Here is a 22,232-nt window from a genome sequence, read left to right as displayed (position 1 = left end):
GAGATGACTGTAAATGGAGTAATTAGTGGGCCCACTGGGAGGTGTTGTGCAGTGGGATGCATCCCAGGAGAATTGGTGACACGGAGAGAGGAGACTAGTGCCCCAACTGGTTTGCACTAACGCTGTGTCTTTCACCCCCCCTAACTGTTCTTTCTCTTATTCCCAATAGAGCCCCAAGCTGTGGAAAAGAGATAGACAGCTTTAGAGGAAGAGAAGGAGAGAGAGAAAAGGGTTTATAATTCCAAGCAGGTATGAGAGGAGTAAAAATACACAGCTGGGAGATGGGGCTGAAATAGTTCTATTTGGTAGGAGAGGAATAGCCCTTTGTGGACAATTATTCTACTCTTGGCTTGCCGTGATCCTATACCAGGCAGTTTGATGAGGTTTTAAGGTCAGCACAGAGTGCTTCCCCCTTCAGACTTTTTAAAATCACAATCATGATAGAGCTTGAAGCCTGTTGGTGAATTTAAAATGATCCTAGGAATGCCAATCAAAAACCCACCAATGGATCATTTCAAATTTCTGTCAGTTTCCAAGCTCTTCATAAATGGCATTTTTGATTGCCTCTGACCCACTTTAACTCCCTTGTTTCATTGCACCCAGTGGTCTGTGGCTTATGGTATACAGTACTGTGATGTTAATAACATCTAGTAGGATTCAGCAGCTGTTTTGTTGATCAGTCTTTTGCCAAGCTGGGGGCACACTTGTAAGCTGGCCAGATGAGCGGATGCCAGTTCTGCCAGGAAAGTTTATTGGTAAACCCCGGTCGTCACCACCCACCAACATCACACAGAAAGCAGTGGGCCGCAGCAGTGAGGGGTCAGAGGCTGGGCACGGGTGATTAACAGGGGGGCGGACTACTACACCTCTCCTAATTTACGAGGCAGCCTTTATCTCGGAGGACTAATTGCATGACAAACAGGTCTGGTGATTTAGGGCTACCACTGGCTGCTCGGGGGTGGGGGAAAGGCAAAGGGGTTCAAGTAGTCACAGATGGAGGTTTGTGTGTATAGTTCAGAGTTTATTTGTTGAGCGCACTGTACGATCAGTAAGAATTCTCCTGGAGTGTTGCCACCTCCTCGGGGTTCAGATGGCTCCAGCCAGGTTTCTATATCCAGAGTCAGTTTTAGAGAAGCAGAGAGAGAGAAATCTGCAATCAGTTTACCACAACAACCTCTTATGACTCAGTATGAGAACCCTGATCTCATATTGTATACCATAACTTCCATTTTGTTGCATCATTGGAAATGACTTCTTATCTCTTCCCTTTAATTCTCGTTGAGATAAATAGCTGTTATAGTCATCATAGAAGGCAATAAAGGACTTGGAAGCTTTGATTTTATGTGACTAATGCAGTATTGTAGTGTTTGCCAGCTTGGCACCAGCACTGTTGCTCAAGCCAATATATCCATTTAGTCCCCATATCACTGCATCTGCTTGAGTTTGTTTAAGTTTACAGTGCCAGTACACCCACTCTATTCACTTTTACCTACAGTTCTACTCTCTTTCTAAATTTCACTTTCAGCTGGATAACATGTGTTGGCTTTATTTTGATTGTGGGTCAGGGACTTGTGGGTTAAAAGGTGCTGGTCCTCAAGTGCACAGATGAGCTGGTTAATATTTCCCCATGTGACAGGCTCTGGGGGGGAGGGCCTCCGCTTTTCTATGCCCGTGTTGACAAACAGACTTACGCAGAGGTTTGGGGTTTCTTTGTGGTGAGGGTGAAATTAAAGGAAACATGAGTTAAGGTGTGATTTTTTTTTTCAGTATTGTTTTGCTGTTTTGAAAATGTGTATGAGAGTGTCAGCCTATGAGGTGGTTTGATAAAGTTCAAACTGTTTTTGTTTAAAAGGTTTTCTTTGGTGCAGTTGTGTGAGTGGTGTGTGTGTGTGCTTGTCCTGTGTACGTGCAGGGTTACAAGGGCACCCTGGCCCCTGGTTCCCAGCCCAGGATGAATGGGCTCCCCTCCATCATTGTTTGGGGCAGCAGCGGAGCCGTCTGAGACTGGTGATGTTTGAGGGGGAGAAGGATTTAGAGGGGGAGCTGACAGGGGATGTAGGACTTGTATTCTCTACCCCTGGCAGAGGTCAGGGGTCATCCCCTTCCGCATCCATCTTACTGCAGTGTATGACAGGGTTGGGGATCCAGGATTGATTAAGATGTCAGGGTTTTGACAGCTGTGGTAGGGGGAGTGTGTATGGGTGTCTGTGCCTTAGGTGGACCTAGGGTGACTAGGGTGTATAGCCAGGGCCAAGGCAAGAGGGACAACCGGGGCACTGTGGGCCAAGGGGCCCCCTGATCTAAGGAGCGGGGACTGTCTGTTTGTGTTTGGGATCTCGTTCCCTGTTAACCACCTCGCCCACTCTGTGGGGAGGGCGCGGGGGTCAGCTTGTTGTCTCACTCCTCATCTGGTGAGGGAGTCCCTGCTGTTGGAAGTGCGGGAGTGTCTCTGAGGTAATGCAAAGAAGAGATTGGTGGGCACTTTGGCCCATCATGTGTATCATCATGGAGAAATGATAATTGCCCGCTTTTTTCTTGATTAGAAGATTGATCGAAATAACGTTTTTGGCAGTTGTTTTTTCATGAATCAGATTTTAAGTTGTTTCCCTCGAAGCTGCTTCTGTTGTCATGTGTGTTTGTTGGGGATGAGTAGCTTGTTTAAGGTGTGAAGTTGACAGATGCTTCTGACACTGCAGAATGCTTGCACATAGTTGAGCTGTGAAGCTTTCACTCATAACTGCCTCTCATCACAACACAAACAAGTTTCTACTTCTTTGTGAGCTTTCTCTAGAGCCTTATCCTAATCCTAACTATCAAAACTAAATGTTCAACCTTTAGTCTAATTCTGTTGTAAACCCAGTTTTAACGTGATTCCGATTCATCAGCTGTGTGGTCTGTCCCACAGATCAGACAGAAGGCCCTGCCTTGCATGTTTTAAACTGTCAAAGTGTATGAGAGGACATTATATGAACTGAGGCTTACTCTGACCATAATCACTACTTTCCAAAGACCCTAACCCCTTATTTTTTTGTATTTAGGTTTAAATACAAACATGTAATATCGCCCCAAAACCCTGCTTGGATGCATCTTGCATGTGACATCACACAGAGCCAAAAGTAGGAAAAACTGTCTGAAACACTGATCACATCATTTAGTATTATTATAGGGTCTTTACCACACAACATAAAGCAACTTGAGGCGATTGCTGTGGTGATTTGGCGCTATGTAAATCAAATTGAATTGGATCAAATTGAATAATCAAAACTTGTACCATGTTTAATATGAGCATCCACTAATGTAACAGCATATAAAAGACAGAAAATAAGCAAATGCATGGTAAAATCCACTTTAAATTCCATCTGTGCATTTGTGTCCTCTTTAAATCCTGCTTGTGCACGTGTGTGTGTTCAGGACCCGATTGTGATGTCGGTGTGCGATCGGAGCATTTTTGCTTCAGCAGTCTTTGCTGAGCTGGAAACTCTCATTGGTATTGGATTAAGAGGTTTTACGGATGAAGTTTCTCTCCTGTGCTCCGTTCATTATATGTGTGTGTGTGTGTGTGTGTGTGTGCGTGTGTGTGTGTGTGTATCTAGGTCTCCCATTCTATCCCTCCCTCTGTTGACAGTGTTAAATATGCGCTTGGGAGCATCATTCTAAATTCACCACGTAATTCTATTTAGCCCGCCGGTCCCGGGTGACTTTAAATCCACAAACTCAGTCCCTTGTTCTCTCCCCCCACCACCACTCCTCCAACCCCTGTTTTGCTCCCTTTCTTCCTTCTCTTCTACATATACACAAATTAAGCATTTGCATCTTCCTTTTGGTTGTCTTTTTTTTTTCTTTCTGTTCCATGTCTTCTGTCTCTTCAGATTTCCTGTTGCTTCAGCGGCTATTCACAGGCGTTCCTCCTCTTTTCATATGTCTCTTTCTCCTTTCATAGCCCTCCATTTTTACTGCCGAGTTTCTGTAAGCAATTTTCACCCATTCACGCTGTCTTTTTTTTCCCTCCTTTTCTCTTCTTCTTTTAACCCCCCTTTTCTTCTCTCTGCTCCGGCCGTCGAGGTGGTTAGTGTTTGTCAGCCTGTCTCTGGTGGCAGCAGCAGGAAGTGGGCTGAATAATGAGATTACCTTCGCTGTGGGGAGGGAGGCGGCACACCAAACATCATCACCCGTCACTCTCCCAGCGAACACACATGCGCGAGTGACACCCGAGAGCGTGCGCACAAACCCCAGTCATCTACATCTTGGGATAAACATTTGCCACACGTATGCTCGTGCAAACAAACTCTATATATCCAGGCAAATGCATGGAAATAGACGAAGCAGTGAGACGCATGCACGCGCGCACTCACAATCTTTAGTTTTAATTTCGTGCGCACACAGACCCGCACTCCGAGCAGAGTGCAGCAGAATGGAGGTGAATGTACTCATCACTCTCGCTGCCACCAGAGAGGCTCATTTTGTGCCGCTGAATAGAGACGAGGAACGGAGGCTATTACCAACGGAGAGCAGCAAAGAACAACAGATGCAGAAAGAGAGGACAAAATGTCTCACGAGGAATCCTTCAACTCCTCCTCCCTTCTTCCTCGTTCCTGCTAAAATAATTGCTTAAGGGATTTTTAAATATTCTGCTGTTGTTTTCTTCTGATTAAAAAAAAAGAAGCAGTCCTCTCAGCTCACACAAATCTTCCCTCTACTTGAATGGTAAAGAAGGGGAGGAGGGAGGTGGGGCGGGGATGCTGGTGGTAATACAGCCATCATTAGTCGAGGTGCTGAAATGCTTTTCCTGCTCAGGCGGCCGTCCTGCCTCTGTGTTTGTTCCCTTCATGGCTCGACACTCATCACCCTTCTCTGTTTCTTCTCGTCGTGCCCTGTTTAAGGCGGGAAGCCACCGGTGATCAAGCATGACCCGGGTTGATAGCTGCAGTACTCCCACAGTGCCAGCTACACCTCAGGGTGTATGACTATGCTGCTACAAGTATCCATGTTTATCCATGTTTTTCCTTCTTTCTTTTTTTTCTTTTTCTATGCAACTTAAGCTCCTCTGTCACAATTTACAGTTGGGCCTCATTTCTGTTTCTAACACCAGCTGGAAGAGAGATCTAGTAACTATATTTAAAATGAGCTAAAGGATTCAATAAATCACCAGGACTGTTTTCTGAAAAAATTATTTAAAGGCGCACTAAATGTTGTTGTCATTGGAATCAGATTGATATAAGTGTTTTGAATAGATTTAAATCGAGCGCAGCACTAGGTCAAGCAATTCAAACTCCATTCAGTTTTTATTTATACAGTACCAAATCAAAACAACACTTACCTCAAGGGCTTTATACTGTAAGTAAAGACCCTACAATTATACAGAGAAAACCCCAACAATCAGTTGAGTCCCTTAGGGCAAGCACTTGGTGACAGTGGGAAGGAAAAACTCCCTTCCCACTGTCACCAAGAAATCTCCCGGAAAGTGGTGGACTTCTGCTGCGACAGGACAAAGACACACTGTGGAAGAGAGCCAGAGATTAATAATAATTAATGATCAAATGCAGAGTGGTGTATATTACACTAAGGTGAAAAAAGTTGAGAGAAGAAGAAACACTCAGTGCATTATGGGAAGCCCTCAGAAGTCTATTACTAAGGGAGGATTCAGGGTCACCTGATCCAGCCCCAACTATAAGCTTTATGAAAAGGAAAGTAGCTACCAGGGGGGCAGATCAGCTGATCTCAGTGCTAACCCACATCAGCTGACTGCTCAATACATTCTACACATATCTTCGGCCAGACTCTCTATGAGCCCACTCTTTATCCTGCTTTAGCCTCCTGCTGCACATCTGCAAGCAGATTCACAATCCACTTCCTCCTGTCATGCTGCTTCAATCTGTGTCATATCTGTTATCGTCAGGGCTTGCTCTGTTCTGTGCTTTTTGTCTTGCTGCCGCTCTCCCATGACAGAGCACTCCTGCCAAAGACAAGTTACTGCAGACGGAAATCTTTCTTTGATTACAGTGGGTCTGACTGAAAAAGCAACAAGTGTCAAATCGGCTCCATTCGATGCTTTGTTTAGGTTTTTCATTAGGTAGTTTAGCCACACTGGAAAAAATGACAGGTGTTGTTTTAGCTAAATTAATTAGGGAAATTTGGGGACTTCTGTTTTTGGTTGGACACTGTGGTACACAGTGGGAACGAATGATCCACAGAGTACAGAATATACCGTTGCTTCCCTATTAAGGCCACAAATCTCTAACACTGTACAGCAACTGTTGATGAACTTGGACCTGCTTTAAACTTTTGAATAATCCGTTTTTTGTAATGATCTGCTTTTTCAACCTATAATGGAGCATTTAAGCCTTCAGCTCATTTTAATTTCATTGAAATACACTCGATATTGTGAAGACACACTACTTTTCTTAAGTACACTATGTTTGTAACAGTGCAGCTTACATGGTTGTCAGCTGGCATTAACAACATATGGGCCATGAGGATGATAACATTTCTCCTCTCCTCTCCTCTCCTCTCCTCTCCTCTCCTCTCCTCTCCTCTCCTCTCCTCTCCTCTCCTCTCCTCTCCTCTCCTCTTTGAAAAGCATCCTCTCTTTGAAGCCCGCGATGGGAAGAGGGAGCGATTAAAGCAGTCAGCAAGCAAATTAGCATGTCAAAAGGCCCTGAATCAATACCCCAGCTCTCTACCAACACAACCCTGCAGTCCTTTCACCCCCACCCCTCCACCCCCCATGCATCTCTGCCATTCCCCCATTCCTCAGGCTGTTCCCCTTCTTCTCCCTCCTTTTTTCCTGCACACTCTCCCTCTTGCTCCTTTGCCCTTTTCTTTCTCCTTTGCTCACTTTTCAGATTTTCCTTACCCCCCCCCCCCCCTAAAAAAAGCCCTGTTTTCTCCCCGAGCTGGCAGGCAGACGGAGAGAAGAGGTGGCGTTTGTGGAGGGAGATGGATGGATGTATAGGCAGAGAAAGGCCGACGGAGAGGGAGAAGTGGACAGCCATCAAGTGGGCATGGGTGAACTGTTTTGGAGATGGAGAGAGAGAGAGTGGTTATGAAAGAGAACGAGGGCCTCTGCCACCTTCTTTGTGCTGAAAGAGAGGCAGAGTGGACCTCACTCGCCAAGAACAGCAGAGGAGATCCGAGATGAGGAGACAGGGAGGGAGAAAAGGAGGCAAAAAACACGGGAGGGAGTGAAGTGGAAAGAGATTTAGTTCCAGTCTGGCAACCTTGCCTTTCTTTTTTTTTTTGCACTTCATCTGTCGGTTCACCATCGCACGGAAATCCCTTCGATCTGGGGCAGTGTGTTAGTGATCACCAGCGCAGACGGACGCGGAGTAAATGTGTGTGTGTCTGAACCGTTATCTGGCCCGTGTTTATTCAGTGCATCTGTCTCAGCAGGCGTATCACATGCTGTATCAGAAACTTCTATTAACATCCCGAATCGCAGTGCGCGATCTCTGCCTGCAGACAAAGCAGCTCAGCAGCCCCTCAGATGAACGGCCGGCTCTCCTTCAGTATCTGACAATGGGAGGCTGATTGCAAACACCTTGAAATGTTTTATCTCTCCCTCTCTCTTTCTCCTGCTGATTTCCAACTTAAGATCCCCCCCCCCCCCCCTTCCCACCACACACACAATCCAGCACCATCCAATAGTATCTAGGTGGTCTTTTTCTTCTCTTTCGTCATCATCCTTTTTTTTCCTCAGAGGGCAAAGAGTTCAGTGGCCAAATCAAAGGCAGCTCCGTAGCAATCAGTTAGGGGTTATGACAAAAAGCCTTGCAATAAAGGGCGGCTGTGTAATCTGATGGGCCCTGAGACTGGATGCAGTGCCCATTCTAATGAGCCGAGATCCCCCTTTTCTAATCACAGCATAGGAGGAAGTGGCACAGTGCTTCATTCTCCCTGGAAAAACACACACACACACACTTAGAATGTGTGATTAGAATAAAAGACTACATGCAGATTGTTGCAAGGAAAACAGATTAAAGATGTGAAGTGGGAGGAAGTATTCTGGGCATCCAAAGCCTCCTTCATCTTAGACAATGGAAGATGAGTTTGGAGAGCCTAAACTGACATTACGCTCGCCTGCGTGTGAATCGGTGCTTCAGCGGAGGAGTCGGTGCATTAGGTTATGGCTTGTTTTTTGGTAATGAGAAAGCTTAAACAGAGAAGCTGGTTACAACTTACAGGTTACATTTACAACACAGGCTTAAGTGCAGAAATTAAGACATGTAGGGCCAACAATAAATAGTAAAGTTTATTTTTTTAAAACTTAAAACATATGTTTGACTGCTTAAATTGACACTTCTAACAGAATTCAGCTCTAGCATGTTGATTTCCTGCCTGTTGGAACCATGAAGTAAATGTAAAACTGCTCTGACGAGTACCGCCTCTGTTCTAATAATGGTTGAAGCTCATATGTAGTGCCATATTTAGAGCTATCCACATTGCCACACCAATGGACCGTAGCTACATCTGTACTATAGATGATGAACAAGGAGAGTATTCTCTTTGCCTTTACACTGCAGTCAGTCCCTGCAAGGTCTGCGGCTGAAAAATGAAGAAATACACAAGTGTCAAATGCTTGTAATGACACTCAAGGCTGGCTAAAAATGCAAGTCATTGTTGGAAGCTTCCCATGTTAGAATTCCCATCTTTACACTGCAAATGAACGTGTTTTCAACTCAGTACAAAAAACAAGAAGTCTTAAAGTTATGCCAGATTAATGGTGACGTAAGTAGCTGTGGCTGTGAGCTCTCTGCTAGACCTCACGTTCACTAGCTTGAATAACTGAACAGAATTGTTTTGCTGTTGGTGCTTTTTGGTGCATGTGTTGTAATAGTTATTATATGGGATATGGGATGATAACCAAAAACCATGTGGTTATTTGTGTAAACAGGCTGTCAGTGAAGTCAGATTTTTTTTTTTTTGTTAATGTGAGAAAATTTGGAATTTATATGTTTCAGTTAGCCGGTATCTGTGTCTGTCTGCCATCTTGTTGGGGTTTTCTCTGCATTTCTCTGTAGGTCTTTACCTTACAATATAGACCAAATATAGACCATTGACCAAATACAAAACTTTCAGATTGTTAGTCCACAAACCAGTCGGTCATGTCTACGTCTGTTATTTTTGTACAGTTGATGATTCCGGTGAAAAAACAGCCTACAACTACATTAGCCCATGTGCTGTATCCTCAAGGTCTGCAAAGCTCACTGTCTGTTAGCTGTAGCTTTATATTTCTATTCAATGTGTGACACCAGTTTCTCCAAGAAAAGCAAAGCTTTCTTTCTTACCTTTGTTAACACGTTTTTTGCCGTCTACAGTTTTGATTTCACCCCAGAATTTTGAGAACAGGTGGCTGACACATTGCTGAGATGGGTATGCACACAAATATGGCAACATACATGTGTATCAAACACACCGTGGGCTTGCCTCTGAGGTGTAACCTCTGTGCAGGAGAGCTGAAATGTAATTTGGGGATGTGGAGCTCTTGCTGCGCCGGTGGACCCAAAGTTGCTGATCTCCAGCCAGAGGCTGAGGTATGTCCGTGGCAGGGCACATCTCTGGGATTAGAAACCTTGATCCTTCCTGATATCTAGTGAGTTTTCAAATACTGCTAGAAGGGGAAAGAAAAAAAAAGTAACGTGTTCCCTTGAAGACTTGTATCGCTGGAAGAAAAAAAGAGGAAGGGAGAGAAAGCGAGGCAGACAGATAGGATCAAGCTTAAGAGAAAAGACAGCGATTGAAATCAAACAAGGGCACCAAAAAGTGACTTTGTTTGACAGAAGGAATGTGTGTGTGTGTGTGTGTGTGTGTGTGTGTGTGTGTGTGTGTGTGTGTGTGTGTGTGTGTGTGTGTGTGTGTGTGTGTGTGTGTGTGTGAGACAATAAAAGAAAAAGCAAGATGAATTGATTCCTAGTGGCCTGATAAATGGCTGGAGATGTGAAAGGTGAAGTGGGGAGGGGGTATGGGTGGTGATCCCTCTTTGAACAAGCGTAGTGTAGTCATGTCATGACCTCTGGCAGCTGCGGTAGATATTACAGTCAATATCAGCTGTGTGTATTGTAGACTTGATTCACCTGATCTTGAACCGTTTTCATTGGGCCTACAGGGAGCATGAGTGAACTGACCCTTTAAAGAGTGCATTGAGTTGGAAAGACACCAGAGCTAACCTCCTCAATAAAAGCAGCTTCTGCTGTGTTTTTTTTTTTAAAAAGGAAAAAAATTTCAAACCAAAGCTATATGTCCTGATATGTTGTGTTTACATTAGTATTGGGTTTTAGTGTGCTGAAATCATAGACTGTATATAGTAACAGACAGACCAAGCCACCAGGGCATTTCTTCATTTTTGGATTCTGCTTTTTGAAACCTCAGCTTAAGCATTTCGGCTGCCACCATGTTGGGATTTTCTTTTAGAGCATTCTTCCATTGGCATCTATGGGCATTGGTTCAGCCTCAAGTGGCCACATTAGGAATTGCAGGTTTTGGCTTTACTCTTCTTGGCTTTACTTTTCAGGCCTGGAGGTTGGAGCTTGATTATTGACGGCATTAAGCGGGAGAATAAAGGAAGTTATGAGCGCTTTTCTTTGCTTTCACAATCAGCAAAGCTGATAAGTGCAGAACGTCAACTTAAGAGGTGATAAATCGCAACGATAAGAAGAGATAAGGAAAGGCAGAGAGAGCTGTAGATATGCTTGTGTTGGAAGAATGTAAAGAGTTAGAGGAATGTGAAAAACACGACACAGAAACTCGACCGCGGTGGTGCCCACACACTTACTTCAAAGCACGCTGTGCATTTTACCTCATATCCCTTTGTTTGCCCCTCCAATATCATCCTTGTGCATGTGTGTCTGCTGTCACATCAAAGCTAAAGGCTAAAACACATTAGCAGAGTAACCTTGTCAGAGCAGCAGCCATTAACCCGAGGCTCCTGTTACAAACCCTGCACGCCCTTCACCCCACACACACCCTCTCCACTCTGTCCACAAGGCTAGGTTTAACTATTCTGGGGGTTAGGCAAGGTAGCGTATGCATCCAGCTGTTGGACACACATATACGCTGCCAGCTTAGGAGTGTACACACATCATGTCAAGGCATGCAGCATGAGCAGGAGTCAACACAGTTTCAAACTGGGGGGAGGCTCAGGATGGGAGGTGTCATTTCTATGATGGCAGTGACCTCGTTTCTGTTTCAAGAGGAGAGAGAGACAGAGAGAGGGGGAAAGTGGTCTGATGAGGCCTGAGTGACACCAGGTGAGGTCAAAGGGCAGGGCAGGGACAGTCGCGGTGGAGACCAGCAGGCCGTCACTGGGCTGACATGAGCTGTTGAAGAGCCAGTGACCCGGGACAGTTTTTATGTAACCTGTGTGTGTGTGTGTGTATGTGTGCACTCACACACACACACATCCAGAGCATCAAAAACGTGTCCCCCAGTGCAGAGACACAATGGCAGCGCAGCATTCCCAGGGCTACACACACACCTCATGTGCACACACATGCACAATAGAAGGTGTTTTGAGGCCCCAGACAGCCTGTCGTCTGGGAGCTACAAGTAGATTACCTAAACAAACAACCTAAAAATACCTCCCTTTTTCACCCATAAGTCGACCCTTTGCAACCTCTGCACCGAGCTGCTTCTGAGAAACCGTCAAGGTTGATGTTAAACTCGCCCCCGAGACCGCAGACAACGAAGCAATTTAAGTTTTTGCATGTGTGAGCTTAAGCGCTGACAGATGTGCGCGCACTTTCATTTGACAAACTGTACGTCCCGTGTGCGTGTGGTGGAGCGTGTTTGATTTACGACGGGGTCGTGGTGGAGTCATCTAAACTTACATGTAAGCTCGGTGTAAATATTTTACGTGGTGAATTTGTCACTGTGGAGTCGTTTTTAATGATCCAAGTGTAAGTCGGAGCCCTTTTTCTTCCGCTGTAACTAAAGATTAAATAAACCATGTGTTCCGTTTGAAAAGACAACTGAAATTAATGTTGAAAATCCACAGCTACAGGCAGTGGTTTAGCCATTCTGCTTTCATGTTTATCTGGATATCAGAATACATGTGATGGAGGTTAAGGTTTATTTTTGCTTTGAGCTATCTGCAGAAATGTAGCAATTACATCATATTTGAACAATTTTCCAGCTGCAATGTTTCCACCTGAGGTCACACACCTGTGACAACCAGGCCAGAGAGGTCGGATTTATGGGCTTTTTTGGAAAAAAAACTTTAATTAATTTAATTTACGCTTTGTTTAATCTGGACATAAGATGTTTGAGTTTCCCAGCAAAAATGGACATGAGAGTGAACAGTGGTTCCAGAACAACACCCACAAGAAGACATATTAGTCTTACACACATACATAAAACAAACAGTGCTCATCCAAATCCACATCACCTTAAATTTATTTATTGAGACCAGCTGCTTAGAGTTAGTTTCTTTTGCAGCTGGTTCCACGCCGAGTTTGCAGATAGAAGGAACATTTAGAGATTATTATGTTAGTTAAAAACTACTCATATCTAGATCTTGAAGCACCTTTTAATAATTATTGAGGCTCTTCTTTCTGCAACAGAACAACAGAAATAGAAAAAAACACACGAAAGTTGACCCAACACAACAAGTGTTTTTAGGGTGACAAACCAACCAGAATGTAAGAAGCTAACAGGAAAAGGTTAATAGCAAACATGTAACTACAGTATTAGATGAATGATGCAATTAAAAAACACATTACCTTACATCTCCCTCACAGCGCCGGTGAATCCTCCAGCAGTTCGTCACATGTTTTGGTCTCTGTCGCTTCTGTCACAGCTGGTCTGTCACATTCTGTTTTTTTCTTTTTCTTTTGTTTATTATTTATTTTGTGCTTTTGCAACCTTTTTTCTATATGTTGGTGTTTTCTTATGTGTCATGGGCCACACTACTACCAAGAAGTTGTCATAGTTTTGTATTTTGTAATTAGTTTTTGGTTGTTTCATTTTGACTTTTTGCTTTTAATTTAGGCTAGTTTCAGTGAGTTACCAGAGTATTTTGGGGTTGTTGTTTTTTTTTGGTTTATTGTTTGAAAATGTTTAGTTTTAGTTTAGTTTTTATTAGTTTCAGTCTTAGCTTTAGTCTTTATTAATTAATAATGTATGGGAGGGCATGTGTCAGAGGCAAGATTTAGGAAAATGATTCCAGGTATTAGAATAAAAACACTGAACCTTTTGAAAATAGGAGATTCACAGTCTTATAGTAATCCAAAGTCTCAATAAACACCACCATAAAGGCCTCAGCAGGCGGCTTTTAATATTGACTTATTTTTTTGGCAAAGTAGCAAACACTAGAACTCAGGATATTTTGTCTATGCTTTCATTTTATTTTAATAATTTTTTTTTAATTCACAAAATTGTTTCAGTTAGTTTTCCTGTTTTGGTGAAAGTCAAATTTTTCTTATTATTTTAAATAACCAGCTAACTAACAAAAATAATTTTTTCACATCTAGTTTTAGTTTTTAGTTTAGCTTTTGTTAATCGTGCTTCCCAGCCTCAGTGGTAATCAGCAGCAAGCAGTCAGTGCTACCCTGCAAGAGAAATAGCAACATCATCATACACATGCATTAATCACAAAGGCACATTTTTTGTTTGTTACTTGCATTAATCTTACCAAGTTCGCTTCGTAGTGTGTGATGTATATATTCAGCTGACGCATAGCTAGATTGTCCTTTGTTTAGCTGTCGTGATATTTTCTCCCATTTTGCGCAGAAAGCTCGTGATGTTGATGTATTTCCCAGTTTCAGAACGTATGTGTGACGTATTATGCACTGTGCAAGAAAAAATGGATATGCGAGTGAACAAGCTGTGCATTGAGCATGTGTCACCTTGAGTCTGTGCAGTGATTTGTTGTGTATTTGTACTGCAATGTCACAAGTGGTTTACACTTGTTTACAGAATTGGCTACGAGGCCCCATTGAGACCGCTTCCCTATCACTTCCTCTTCACCTATTCTTAGTGTGTGTTCTCCTCACACATACTCCCCTTTCCTGCCTCATTCTCCTTGACTCACCGCGAGCAGAATAGTTAAACTCCCCCAATTGTTTAGCAGCGTGTGCGCCCCTGCGAGTGTCCCCTCACACAACAACATTAGCATACCACCCCACCTCCCACACCTATCTACCTATTATTTATTTTTTTTGTCATAACTGAATTGAAATGTGGCTCTTTTCATTGTAAACAATGTCAGGAAAGTATGCTAAACACACACACATGCAGACACACACATATCCAACATGAGACACTAACCCCCCCCAGAGAACCTGAGGAAACTGGACCAAGACAATGCCATGATTGTGTTTGTTTACCTCCCCTGGTCCCTGCTGTGCTGCCTGTGCTTAACCTCCTTACACAAAGCCTGTTCAGCTGATATGTGCATCTTTGTGTGTATTTGCATGCATGCATGGCTCTGCAAAGTGAATCTGCATAGTCCAGAGGACGTTTGAAGGGCTTTTGTGTTCATACCTGAGGGTCTGCAGGTGCACAGAAGTTTGCATGCCTCTGTTTGTGTATGTTTCACTTGTCTTGTTTGCCTTGAATTATAGCCCATTACCCACCTGCTGTGTGAATCTCAGGTCACAAAAGGTCCTTAGTCAGTTGGCACGATGCCCGGCTTTGGGTGGTGCCACCCTTGCCGACCTGGCATGGGCGCAAATGTGGAATCTGAGTGGCTCCCACCTAACGCAGCCAAGTCAAATAGTGTTTCACCAGACAAAGATGGATCTGTTTGCCTGCACCTCTTCCTCATCTTTCCATCCTGTTGCTGTAGCTCTTCTCCATTCGTTTCAAAGTCCTAACAATTTCTGCTCTCTACCCTCCTCTCTTGAAGTCTTTTTTTTTTTTTTGAAGTGCCTCATTCTTTTCCTTACATTTACTTTCAGGACTCTCATTCTTTAAGCAATTGTATTGTATGTTGTGAAGTTGGCTGGGTGGAATACTTTAGATTTCTGCGATATGACCATTGTACTAATATTCCTTCTTAAGGTGAACTTAGAGGAATTAGGGAGGAAGTTGGGGCCTACGTGTCAATAAGAACGCCGAGACCTTGGTCTACAGGAAGTCCTCAGAACAATATTGCAATTTCTTTTTACAATATGGCACCACACTGTGCTCTTAGCAAAAACGGCTTCATAATGAAGCAGGAAACTGTTCGTTAGTCTCTTGTATTATTTGAGCAGCAACCCCTTGGGATGAAAAATGAAGACAACATGTCACCACTTGAGCTTGGCTTCAAAAGTACCTCTGTTCACAACTGGTTTAGTTTCTTCGTTCATATCCACTATACATCGGGTTAACTGATGGATACCTCATTCAGTTAAATGCTACGAAAACCCTTCCTGTCTGACATATGCACACAGTGAGCTGCTGTTGGTTGCTAGGCCTAACCTGTGTGGTACAGTGTGGTACACGACCATCCAAGTGGTTTGTGCTTCAGTTCTAATAAACTTAATCGTATTTTATTAGTCTGTTATTTAGCACTGATTAGCAGACAAAAGCTAGCAGGAATTGGTAACTGAGCACTCCATGTGCTCCAAATTTCATCGCTTTTGGCTCCAAAAAAACCAAACTCACCAAGGCTTCACTGGTTTTGCGGAGTCCAAAACCAATAGGTGGCGTCACTGTGGCTGCGTCCATATTTCATATCCAGTCTGCGGTATAGTCTATATTTGGGTGAACAGTGCTGTCAAAGGTCTTTTACAGTGTCTGCAAAAATTCAGTACTGACTTGTGGAAACGCTGCAGGTTAGAACATTTCAGATCTGATGTTGAATTTGGATGAAAGGCCAAGGCATCAGCACGAGGGAACAGTTTGTTTTACGGGCGTAACCTCGGTTCTCGGAGCCTTCTTTTGTTATAATTCTCCTTTTTTACAACACGCTTTGCTCATCTGGTTCATTGGCCGGTGCTCCTATATGTCAGGTACAGACATTTTAATTAGGGCAGCGTCTTGGGTGGTTCTCGGGTGATGGATTGGTGTGGCTGAAAATACAGTTATAAATCATCTGGCCTTCGACAGACAAACTGCTGGCAACCCTCGCGCTTGCTGGCACCGGCCGCCGGTAGCGAAGCATCGGTGATTGTCAGCAAGGTTGGCTTGGGTCTTATTAACGTTGTTAGCCTCGATGGCTTTTGTTTGAAGCCTTCATTAACACCAGTGAGGATGTCGGCCCAGATGTCGCTCCCAGACTTTTTCACTTTTGCATCTTAAAGGATGCTACAGCTAATATAGGACCTTTTCCCCTGCCAGGTCAAGGTCAAGATGTGTGTCGAGTGTATGTCATCAATCATGGTGATCAGTTTCGGTGGCCGTGTGTCCCTCATCCATCACGCTGATGTGTTTCGCTGGCCGTGTGGCTCTGCGTCGCTGTCAGGGCTGGAGGTAATTAATAACCAGAGTGACAGAATTAATGAGTTAACCTGCTCCACTCTCCTGCTGTCCCAGTGACAGACGCTAACGGTCAGCAGCTAGTTAGCCCCGATAATATGCCACTGGCTCAGGTGTGTCGATATGGAGGCTATTTTGTTTTATACATTCATGTTCGTGTGAGTGTATATTCCATAGCTAGGGGATAAAGAGAAACATTATTGGAATCGTAATCTTTTTTAGCAGGAGTCTCACCTGAGCAACTTGCCTTCCACAGAGAGGGTAAAAAAAGAGATTGAAAACACACAAAGGCAGGGGGATAAGGCAGAAAGGCAGTTTGAATAGAGATCGTTGGCTCCTCAAGGTGCAGGAGAAGGCGAGACTCTCCTTGCCCTCAGGGCCTGAAAGCCGATCGCTTGGTTTTTTGAAAGAGCGGCTTTGTGAGGATGCCTCCGACCGCTCCTCTGAAGAGCGCTCACTGTCTGTTATGACTAAAAAAGAGTGACCGAGTTTTCATCACCTATAGAAGATAAAGCACGGCTTTGAAAGCGGGGGGAAAGGCAGCAGTTTGAACTTAATTCTCCCTTTTTTTGATTACAAGAGAGGCAATTGTTCTGCCTGGGCAGGCCTGGTTATTGTGCGCCGTGCGCTGGGTGTTACATTCCCGGGGTTTTCGGATGCTTATTGTAGTGCAAGTTCGCTCTCATGCTTTCATTCCCTAGTGTATTGGTTACTTTGTTGTGTAGGCTGCAGAATAGCTTGCCTATCAGGCTTAGCATGCGGGTCACTCAAGGTGGGCTGCAGTAGGTGGGTGTGTGGGTAGATGTGGATTTATTTGGCGGCATCTATCGCTGTTCAAAGCCTGGTGTGTGGGTTGCTGCCACTCGGAGGAAAACTTAGCTGTGTTTTTTTGTAGTTGGCTCGCCTGTGGGTAGCTATCATTGTATCGTTAGCTTTTTCTGTGCTCCTATTTTTTACAGATGGACGCATCGATGGTCCCATTTCCCCCCCTCTCCATTAAACTAAATCAGCCAGCAGAGTCCCCGACTGCACAGACAAAACTACTCATTAACTCTTGCAACTCACTCCAGTCTCCTTTTCTCCAAACGGGCTTTAGCTCAGAGACAACAGGGATGGGGCAGGGGAAGGAGTGACAAAGAGGGAAAAAGACTAAAGCTAGAGAGGAGGATTGAATGAGTGAAAGAGCTGCTGGGGTAGAAAAGGGGAAGAATGTGATGTCCCCGGTCTATGAGGGATTCCATTTTTGCCTTTCTAGAATAGAACAGTAAGTCACCAGTCTCTTTGTCTGTCTTTGATCTCTCAGCTCAGGGATTTGGCACCTGACAAACCCCTCTCTGTCTCTGAAAGGAGGCTTGCTGAGAGAAAGCCTCTGAGAGCGGGAGACAGAAAGAGTAAAACAAATTAAGGAAAAAAAGAGTTAGAGAGCATCGGGAGCGAAAAAAGAGACGTATAAAAAAGATGGTGTGGGGGGAAAAAATTGGGTTAGACTTTTGAGGGCTGCATGAGAGGATATGACGAGGGCGTCTCAGCTCAGATCCCATTAAAACTCAATACACATGTGTTCCTGTGCGCCTCTATTTGCGTCTGTATAGGTTTGCCACGGCTGGTCCGGACAGTGATAAATCCAGCAAGTCTTAAGGGAGATTCCTCTCTGAAGCCACGGTCTCTTGGACCACCCACTATTGTGGTCTCTTTCCTCTCACACACACACACGAAGGCTCCTAATAGGAAGCAAATTCCCCCAGCTTTACTTGGATATCAACCTCTCTTTTCTTCCAGTTATTCCCTTTGCAGGGCAGTCGCTGCTATAAACAAGCCCTGATATGTTGACATCACATTTTCAAACACAAGTTCTGAAATCCTGAGTTTCAAACCACAGATGAAGATGCCAGAGCCTGTCTATGGCAAAACGGGGGGATTTGGAGTTCTGCAAAGAATTCTGGGACAGCCTGTGAGGGTCAGCTTGGGACAGCTTAATAATTGACGGGCAAAAAAAAAACAAAAAACTTCATCAACCGTGCACAGTTTGAGGTAGGCTGCTCTTAGACTGTCTTTAGACTTTTAAGAGGCTCAGACCCAAAGGCTGTGAAGCATGGGACTCAATTAACTCTCCCACCAGCTTTTAGGATTCGGGGGTTGGGTGGGGGGCACCTTCTCAAACAGCTGCTTGACCCCGCTCTCAGCTCCGGACACTTTCCTGGTCAGCGCACATGTACAAACCCTGACTTTGTGTTTTGTCGACTGAAGCGGTCACAACCTCTCGAACAAAACCCACAAACCCTAGTGTCCTCCTGTTTCTAATGATGACACCGGGCGCTGAAAGATTCCTTTAGAGACAGGGAGATAAGACAAAGTACCCCCTTACTAATCTCCTCACTTTTTTTTTTTGCTACTGTGAAGAAAAAGAAATGGAGGCTTCACGCACCCCTGCGGGCTACAGTCAATGAGGCCCTTAGCTTAGTGCTAGCGAGCAAAGCGACAGGGATTTAGAGCTGATTGAGGGAATGGGACTGGGCAAAGAATGGCTCAGCAGGTAGCAGCTAGCTTTGGCTCTGTTAACGCCACGCTATGCTAATCCAGCAGCTAGGGAGGAGAGTCTGCAGGCTAAATAGCCTGACTTTATTGCGCCTCCAAGACAGGGATTTCCCAGTATTTTAGAGGGTTTGTGGATTTCCTCTGCTGTTTGTGTGTGCAAGTGTGTCAGCCGGGTGGCGGAATATGTGTTTTTGTTGGAAGACCCGGCTTCCCTCTTGGTGCGGTGAACGTGGACAGGCTCTGATTTGATTTCTGGTGTGGGTAACTCATGCAAAAGTTTGTTTATTCGACTATATGCAGGTTTTCTTGATGTATTTATGACTGTGGTGTTGAAATCCATATGCCTTTCAAAACGTACTTTGAGATCCGGGTTGTGCGTGAGCTTTTGAAGAAAAGGGGAGATTGCTTTACCCCTGCAGACTGTGAGTGTGTAATTATCTGACTTATATTGGGTATGAGTTTACCCATCTGTCTTCATTGGAGTTCTTTTTTTTAACACCATAACAATATAGACAGACACTCAAGTATTTCATTCTAACAAAACCCAAACCACAGCCCTCTGGCCTCCATACCATTTGTTGACCCACTGCCACGCACACGGCTGCCTCACTGACTGACAGGTTATTCGGTCCAATCGGTGTTGCGACTGTCTGCGCCGCACCTTTCGGAGAATTGTTCTATTGTCCTCGTCTTTCTGGTTCAGCGCTCAGGGGCTGAAACGTAACCCTGCTAGGTTTCTCCGACCATTACAGAAATAGATAGAGGAAGGAGAAACTCCTTGAAAGACGAGCCCTCCAATCAAACTGTCACTCAAAGGAAAGGCGAGCAATGTCGCCAAAAGTAGGAAAAGTGTCACTTAGGTTACCATTTCAGGCTGTGAGGTGTGTGTCTGTGTGTGTGTTAGACCCGGGCTCACAGCCTTGTGAGAGTGACAGAGCTCCCGGTGTGCCAAGTGTGGTGGCATTTGTTTGTTAAATGGTCTGAAATGCCATCGGCTCTGGTTTCATTGCAGCTCCACATCTTGCCAACAGAGCATAGCCTAAATTTGTGAGAGAGACAAGAGGTAGTTATTTGATCTTCTCCTTTTTTTTGGTCAGAGGAAATAGCACCCTTTCCTCCAGTTCTGTTGTTTCTGGTAATGGAACGCAGGCTGGTGAGAAAGGTGAAAAGAGAGAAAGCGCTGAAGTAGAAAAACGAAGACAAAGAGAGAGAGGAAGGGGGGGGGGGACTGGTGAAAGGAACAGGGGCCTCTCTGCAACATGTTGTTCTCTGTTGCTAATTGGGGGGAATTGGTCAAGCCCACACTGCTCTCTTCTTCTCTTCAGGGATAAAATACAGGTAAATTTCAAGTTCAGTCAGTAGGTAATAATCCTTATTACTGAAACTAGTGTTGAGGGACACGCTGGCGAGTCTACTGATTTAGCCTTTGGGAACAAGAGGCGATTTCTATGGGCTTTAAATGTATCCAAGTGATATCTAATAGTCCATTCGTCGTTTATGAATATATATGTAAATCTGACATAATTTTTAAAAAGCTACACAGAGAGATGTTGCTGATGCTTTTAAGATTGCATTTCAGCAAATTCAATTCCTTTTTGGCACACACACTAAAAAAAAAGATTCTTCATCCTCAATAAATGTGATGCAATAATTTTGAGTAAATTCCAACTAATATCTAAAATCAAATAATTAATCACTAAGGAAGATGTGCTTGGTGTAGACAAATCAAGGCCATTTCATTTGACTAGATTCCATTAGATGTTAGTTAAAATTTTACACTGTACTTATGTAACAAAATTACATGGAAAAGTGGCACGTAATTAAATTAGTTAAAGTCAGCATTTCATTATTCATCCAAAGCCTTTTCAAGTGTGATCAAAAACTACAAAGTAGCTACACAACCAGAAACCTTCCAGTTCTAAAAATCGTGACCACTGCCTTCAGATTCTCCACATTTGTTTCCAGTTTGCAGAGAGTACAAACCCCAGGCGACTGCATATATTAACTGTGGGTGTTTCTGCTGTGTTCACCCTCTTTGGTTTGGACTAAAATATCTCAGTAACTATTGGATGTCTTGCCATAGCATTTGCTGCAGTGTAATTGGTCCATTGCAGTCCATACAGTGGGTAAAGATTTTGTGGACTGTTGTAATAACTTTGGTGTTTCGCTGACTTTTAATCTTAATCTATATAATCAGATCTAAATTTTTGTTCCAAGAGCAAAAACCCTTCAATGACATTCCAATGAATTTTAGCTGCAAATGCTGTGTCGAAGGACAGAAGCATACAGCTAAAACCACCACTAATTTATTAGTGGGCTGCTTGGGAACTACAGCCTCCCAGCTTCTTCCAGAACTTTCCCCTCTAGTACAAAAGCATTTGAGTCATAAACATGTATTTCATATTGTCCAGATTTGCAACCCTAACCTGACTTCCTCTCTGTGTTTTTGCTATCTTTCAGCTTGTAAGATTGGTTACTACCGTGCTCTGGCCACCGATGGCGCCTGTTCCAAGTGTCCTCTTCACAGTTACTCTGTCAGAGAAGGCTCCACCTCCTGTGCCTGCGACAAGGGATACTTCCGCTCCGAAACGGACCCGGCATCCATGCCCTGCACCCGTAAGTACACCCACATGTAGCATAACGATACACAGCACGCAGTTATGTTACCAGTAGGCCGTGACAGGCTGTGGTTTGCAGTGATTTTCTAAACAGCCAAAGATAGCTGTAACCAAACACTGTTTTGGAAAGGAACCCCGACACACACACTGAGATAGACCGCCTCCACCGAAACACGGGCATTGATTCTAAAACATGCATTGCCAGGCCCTCACACCCACACACACATGTACACGTACACGTATACACACACTGACAGATAATCATGCAAATTGTGCAAACATAAAAAAGGCGCATGTTGGTTTAATAGGCGTCTTTTGATCTCAGGTGGTACTTAGTCATCGGTCACAGTGACATAGAACTAATGAGGGTAAAAACCGCTGCATCCCAGATTCAGTCTTCCAGACGGTGAACAGGAATGAAACTGTTTGGGGGAGGTGATGAAAAAGGAAAACAAGGGCAAGACATATGTAAAATAAAGCAATGGGGACCAGGGGGATAAAGGGAAGAAAGCTAGAAGACAGCAATGAATCAAGCTAGAGGAAGGTGTTCAGTGGTAAATTCATCTGTGTGTGTCTTCACTTTCCTCCTTCCGGTTGTATGAGTGAACTGCTAGTGAATCTGGTCCTTCCAAGCCTACCCCACTAACTCACCACGTCTGTGATAACAAATATTGCCAACAATCC

General features: G+C 44.1%; 1 protein-coding gene across 2 annotated transcripts in view; it reads left to right on the top strand.

Moving 5' to 3' along the window:
* The window catches only part of epha4l (eph receptor A4, like), a 57,814-nt gene that overhangs the window by 5,824 nt on the left and 29,758 nt on the right, over window positions 1-22,232 (top strand). For both annotated transcript variants that reach the window (XM_082502247.1, XM_082502246.1), the window contains exon 4: window positions 21,391-21,546. In XM_082502247.1, the coding sequence (XP_082358373.1) occupies window positions 21,391-21,546 (156 nt within the window). The remainder of the gene's footprint in view (window positions 1-21,390; window positions 21,547-22,232) is intronic.

This window comes from Aulonocara stuartgranti (assembly GCF_965226115.1).
Source record: "Aulonocara stuartgranti genome assembly, chromosome: 14".
NCBI lineage: Eukaryota > Metazoa > Chordata > Actinopteri > Cichliformes > Cichlidae > Aulonocara > Aulonocara stuartgranti.
Note: the sequence above shows the minus strand (reverse complement) of the source record. Positions and strands in the feature narration are given on the sequence as shown.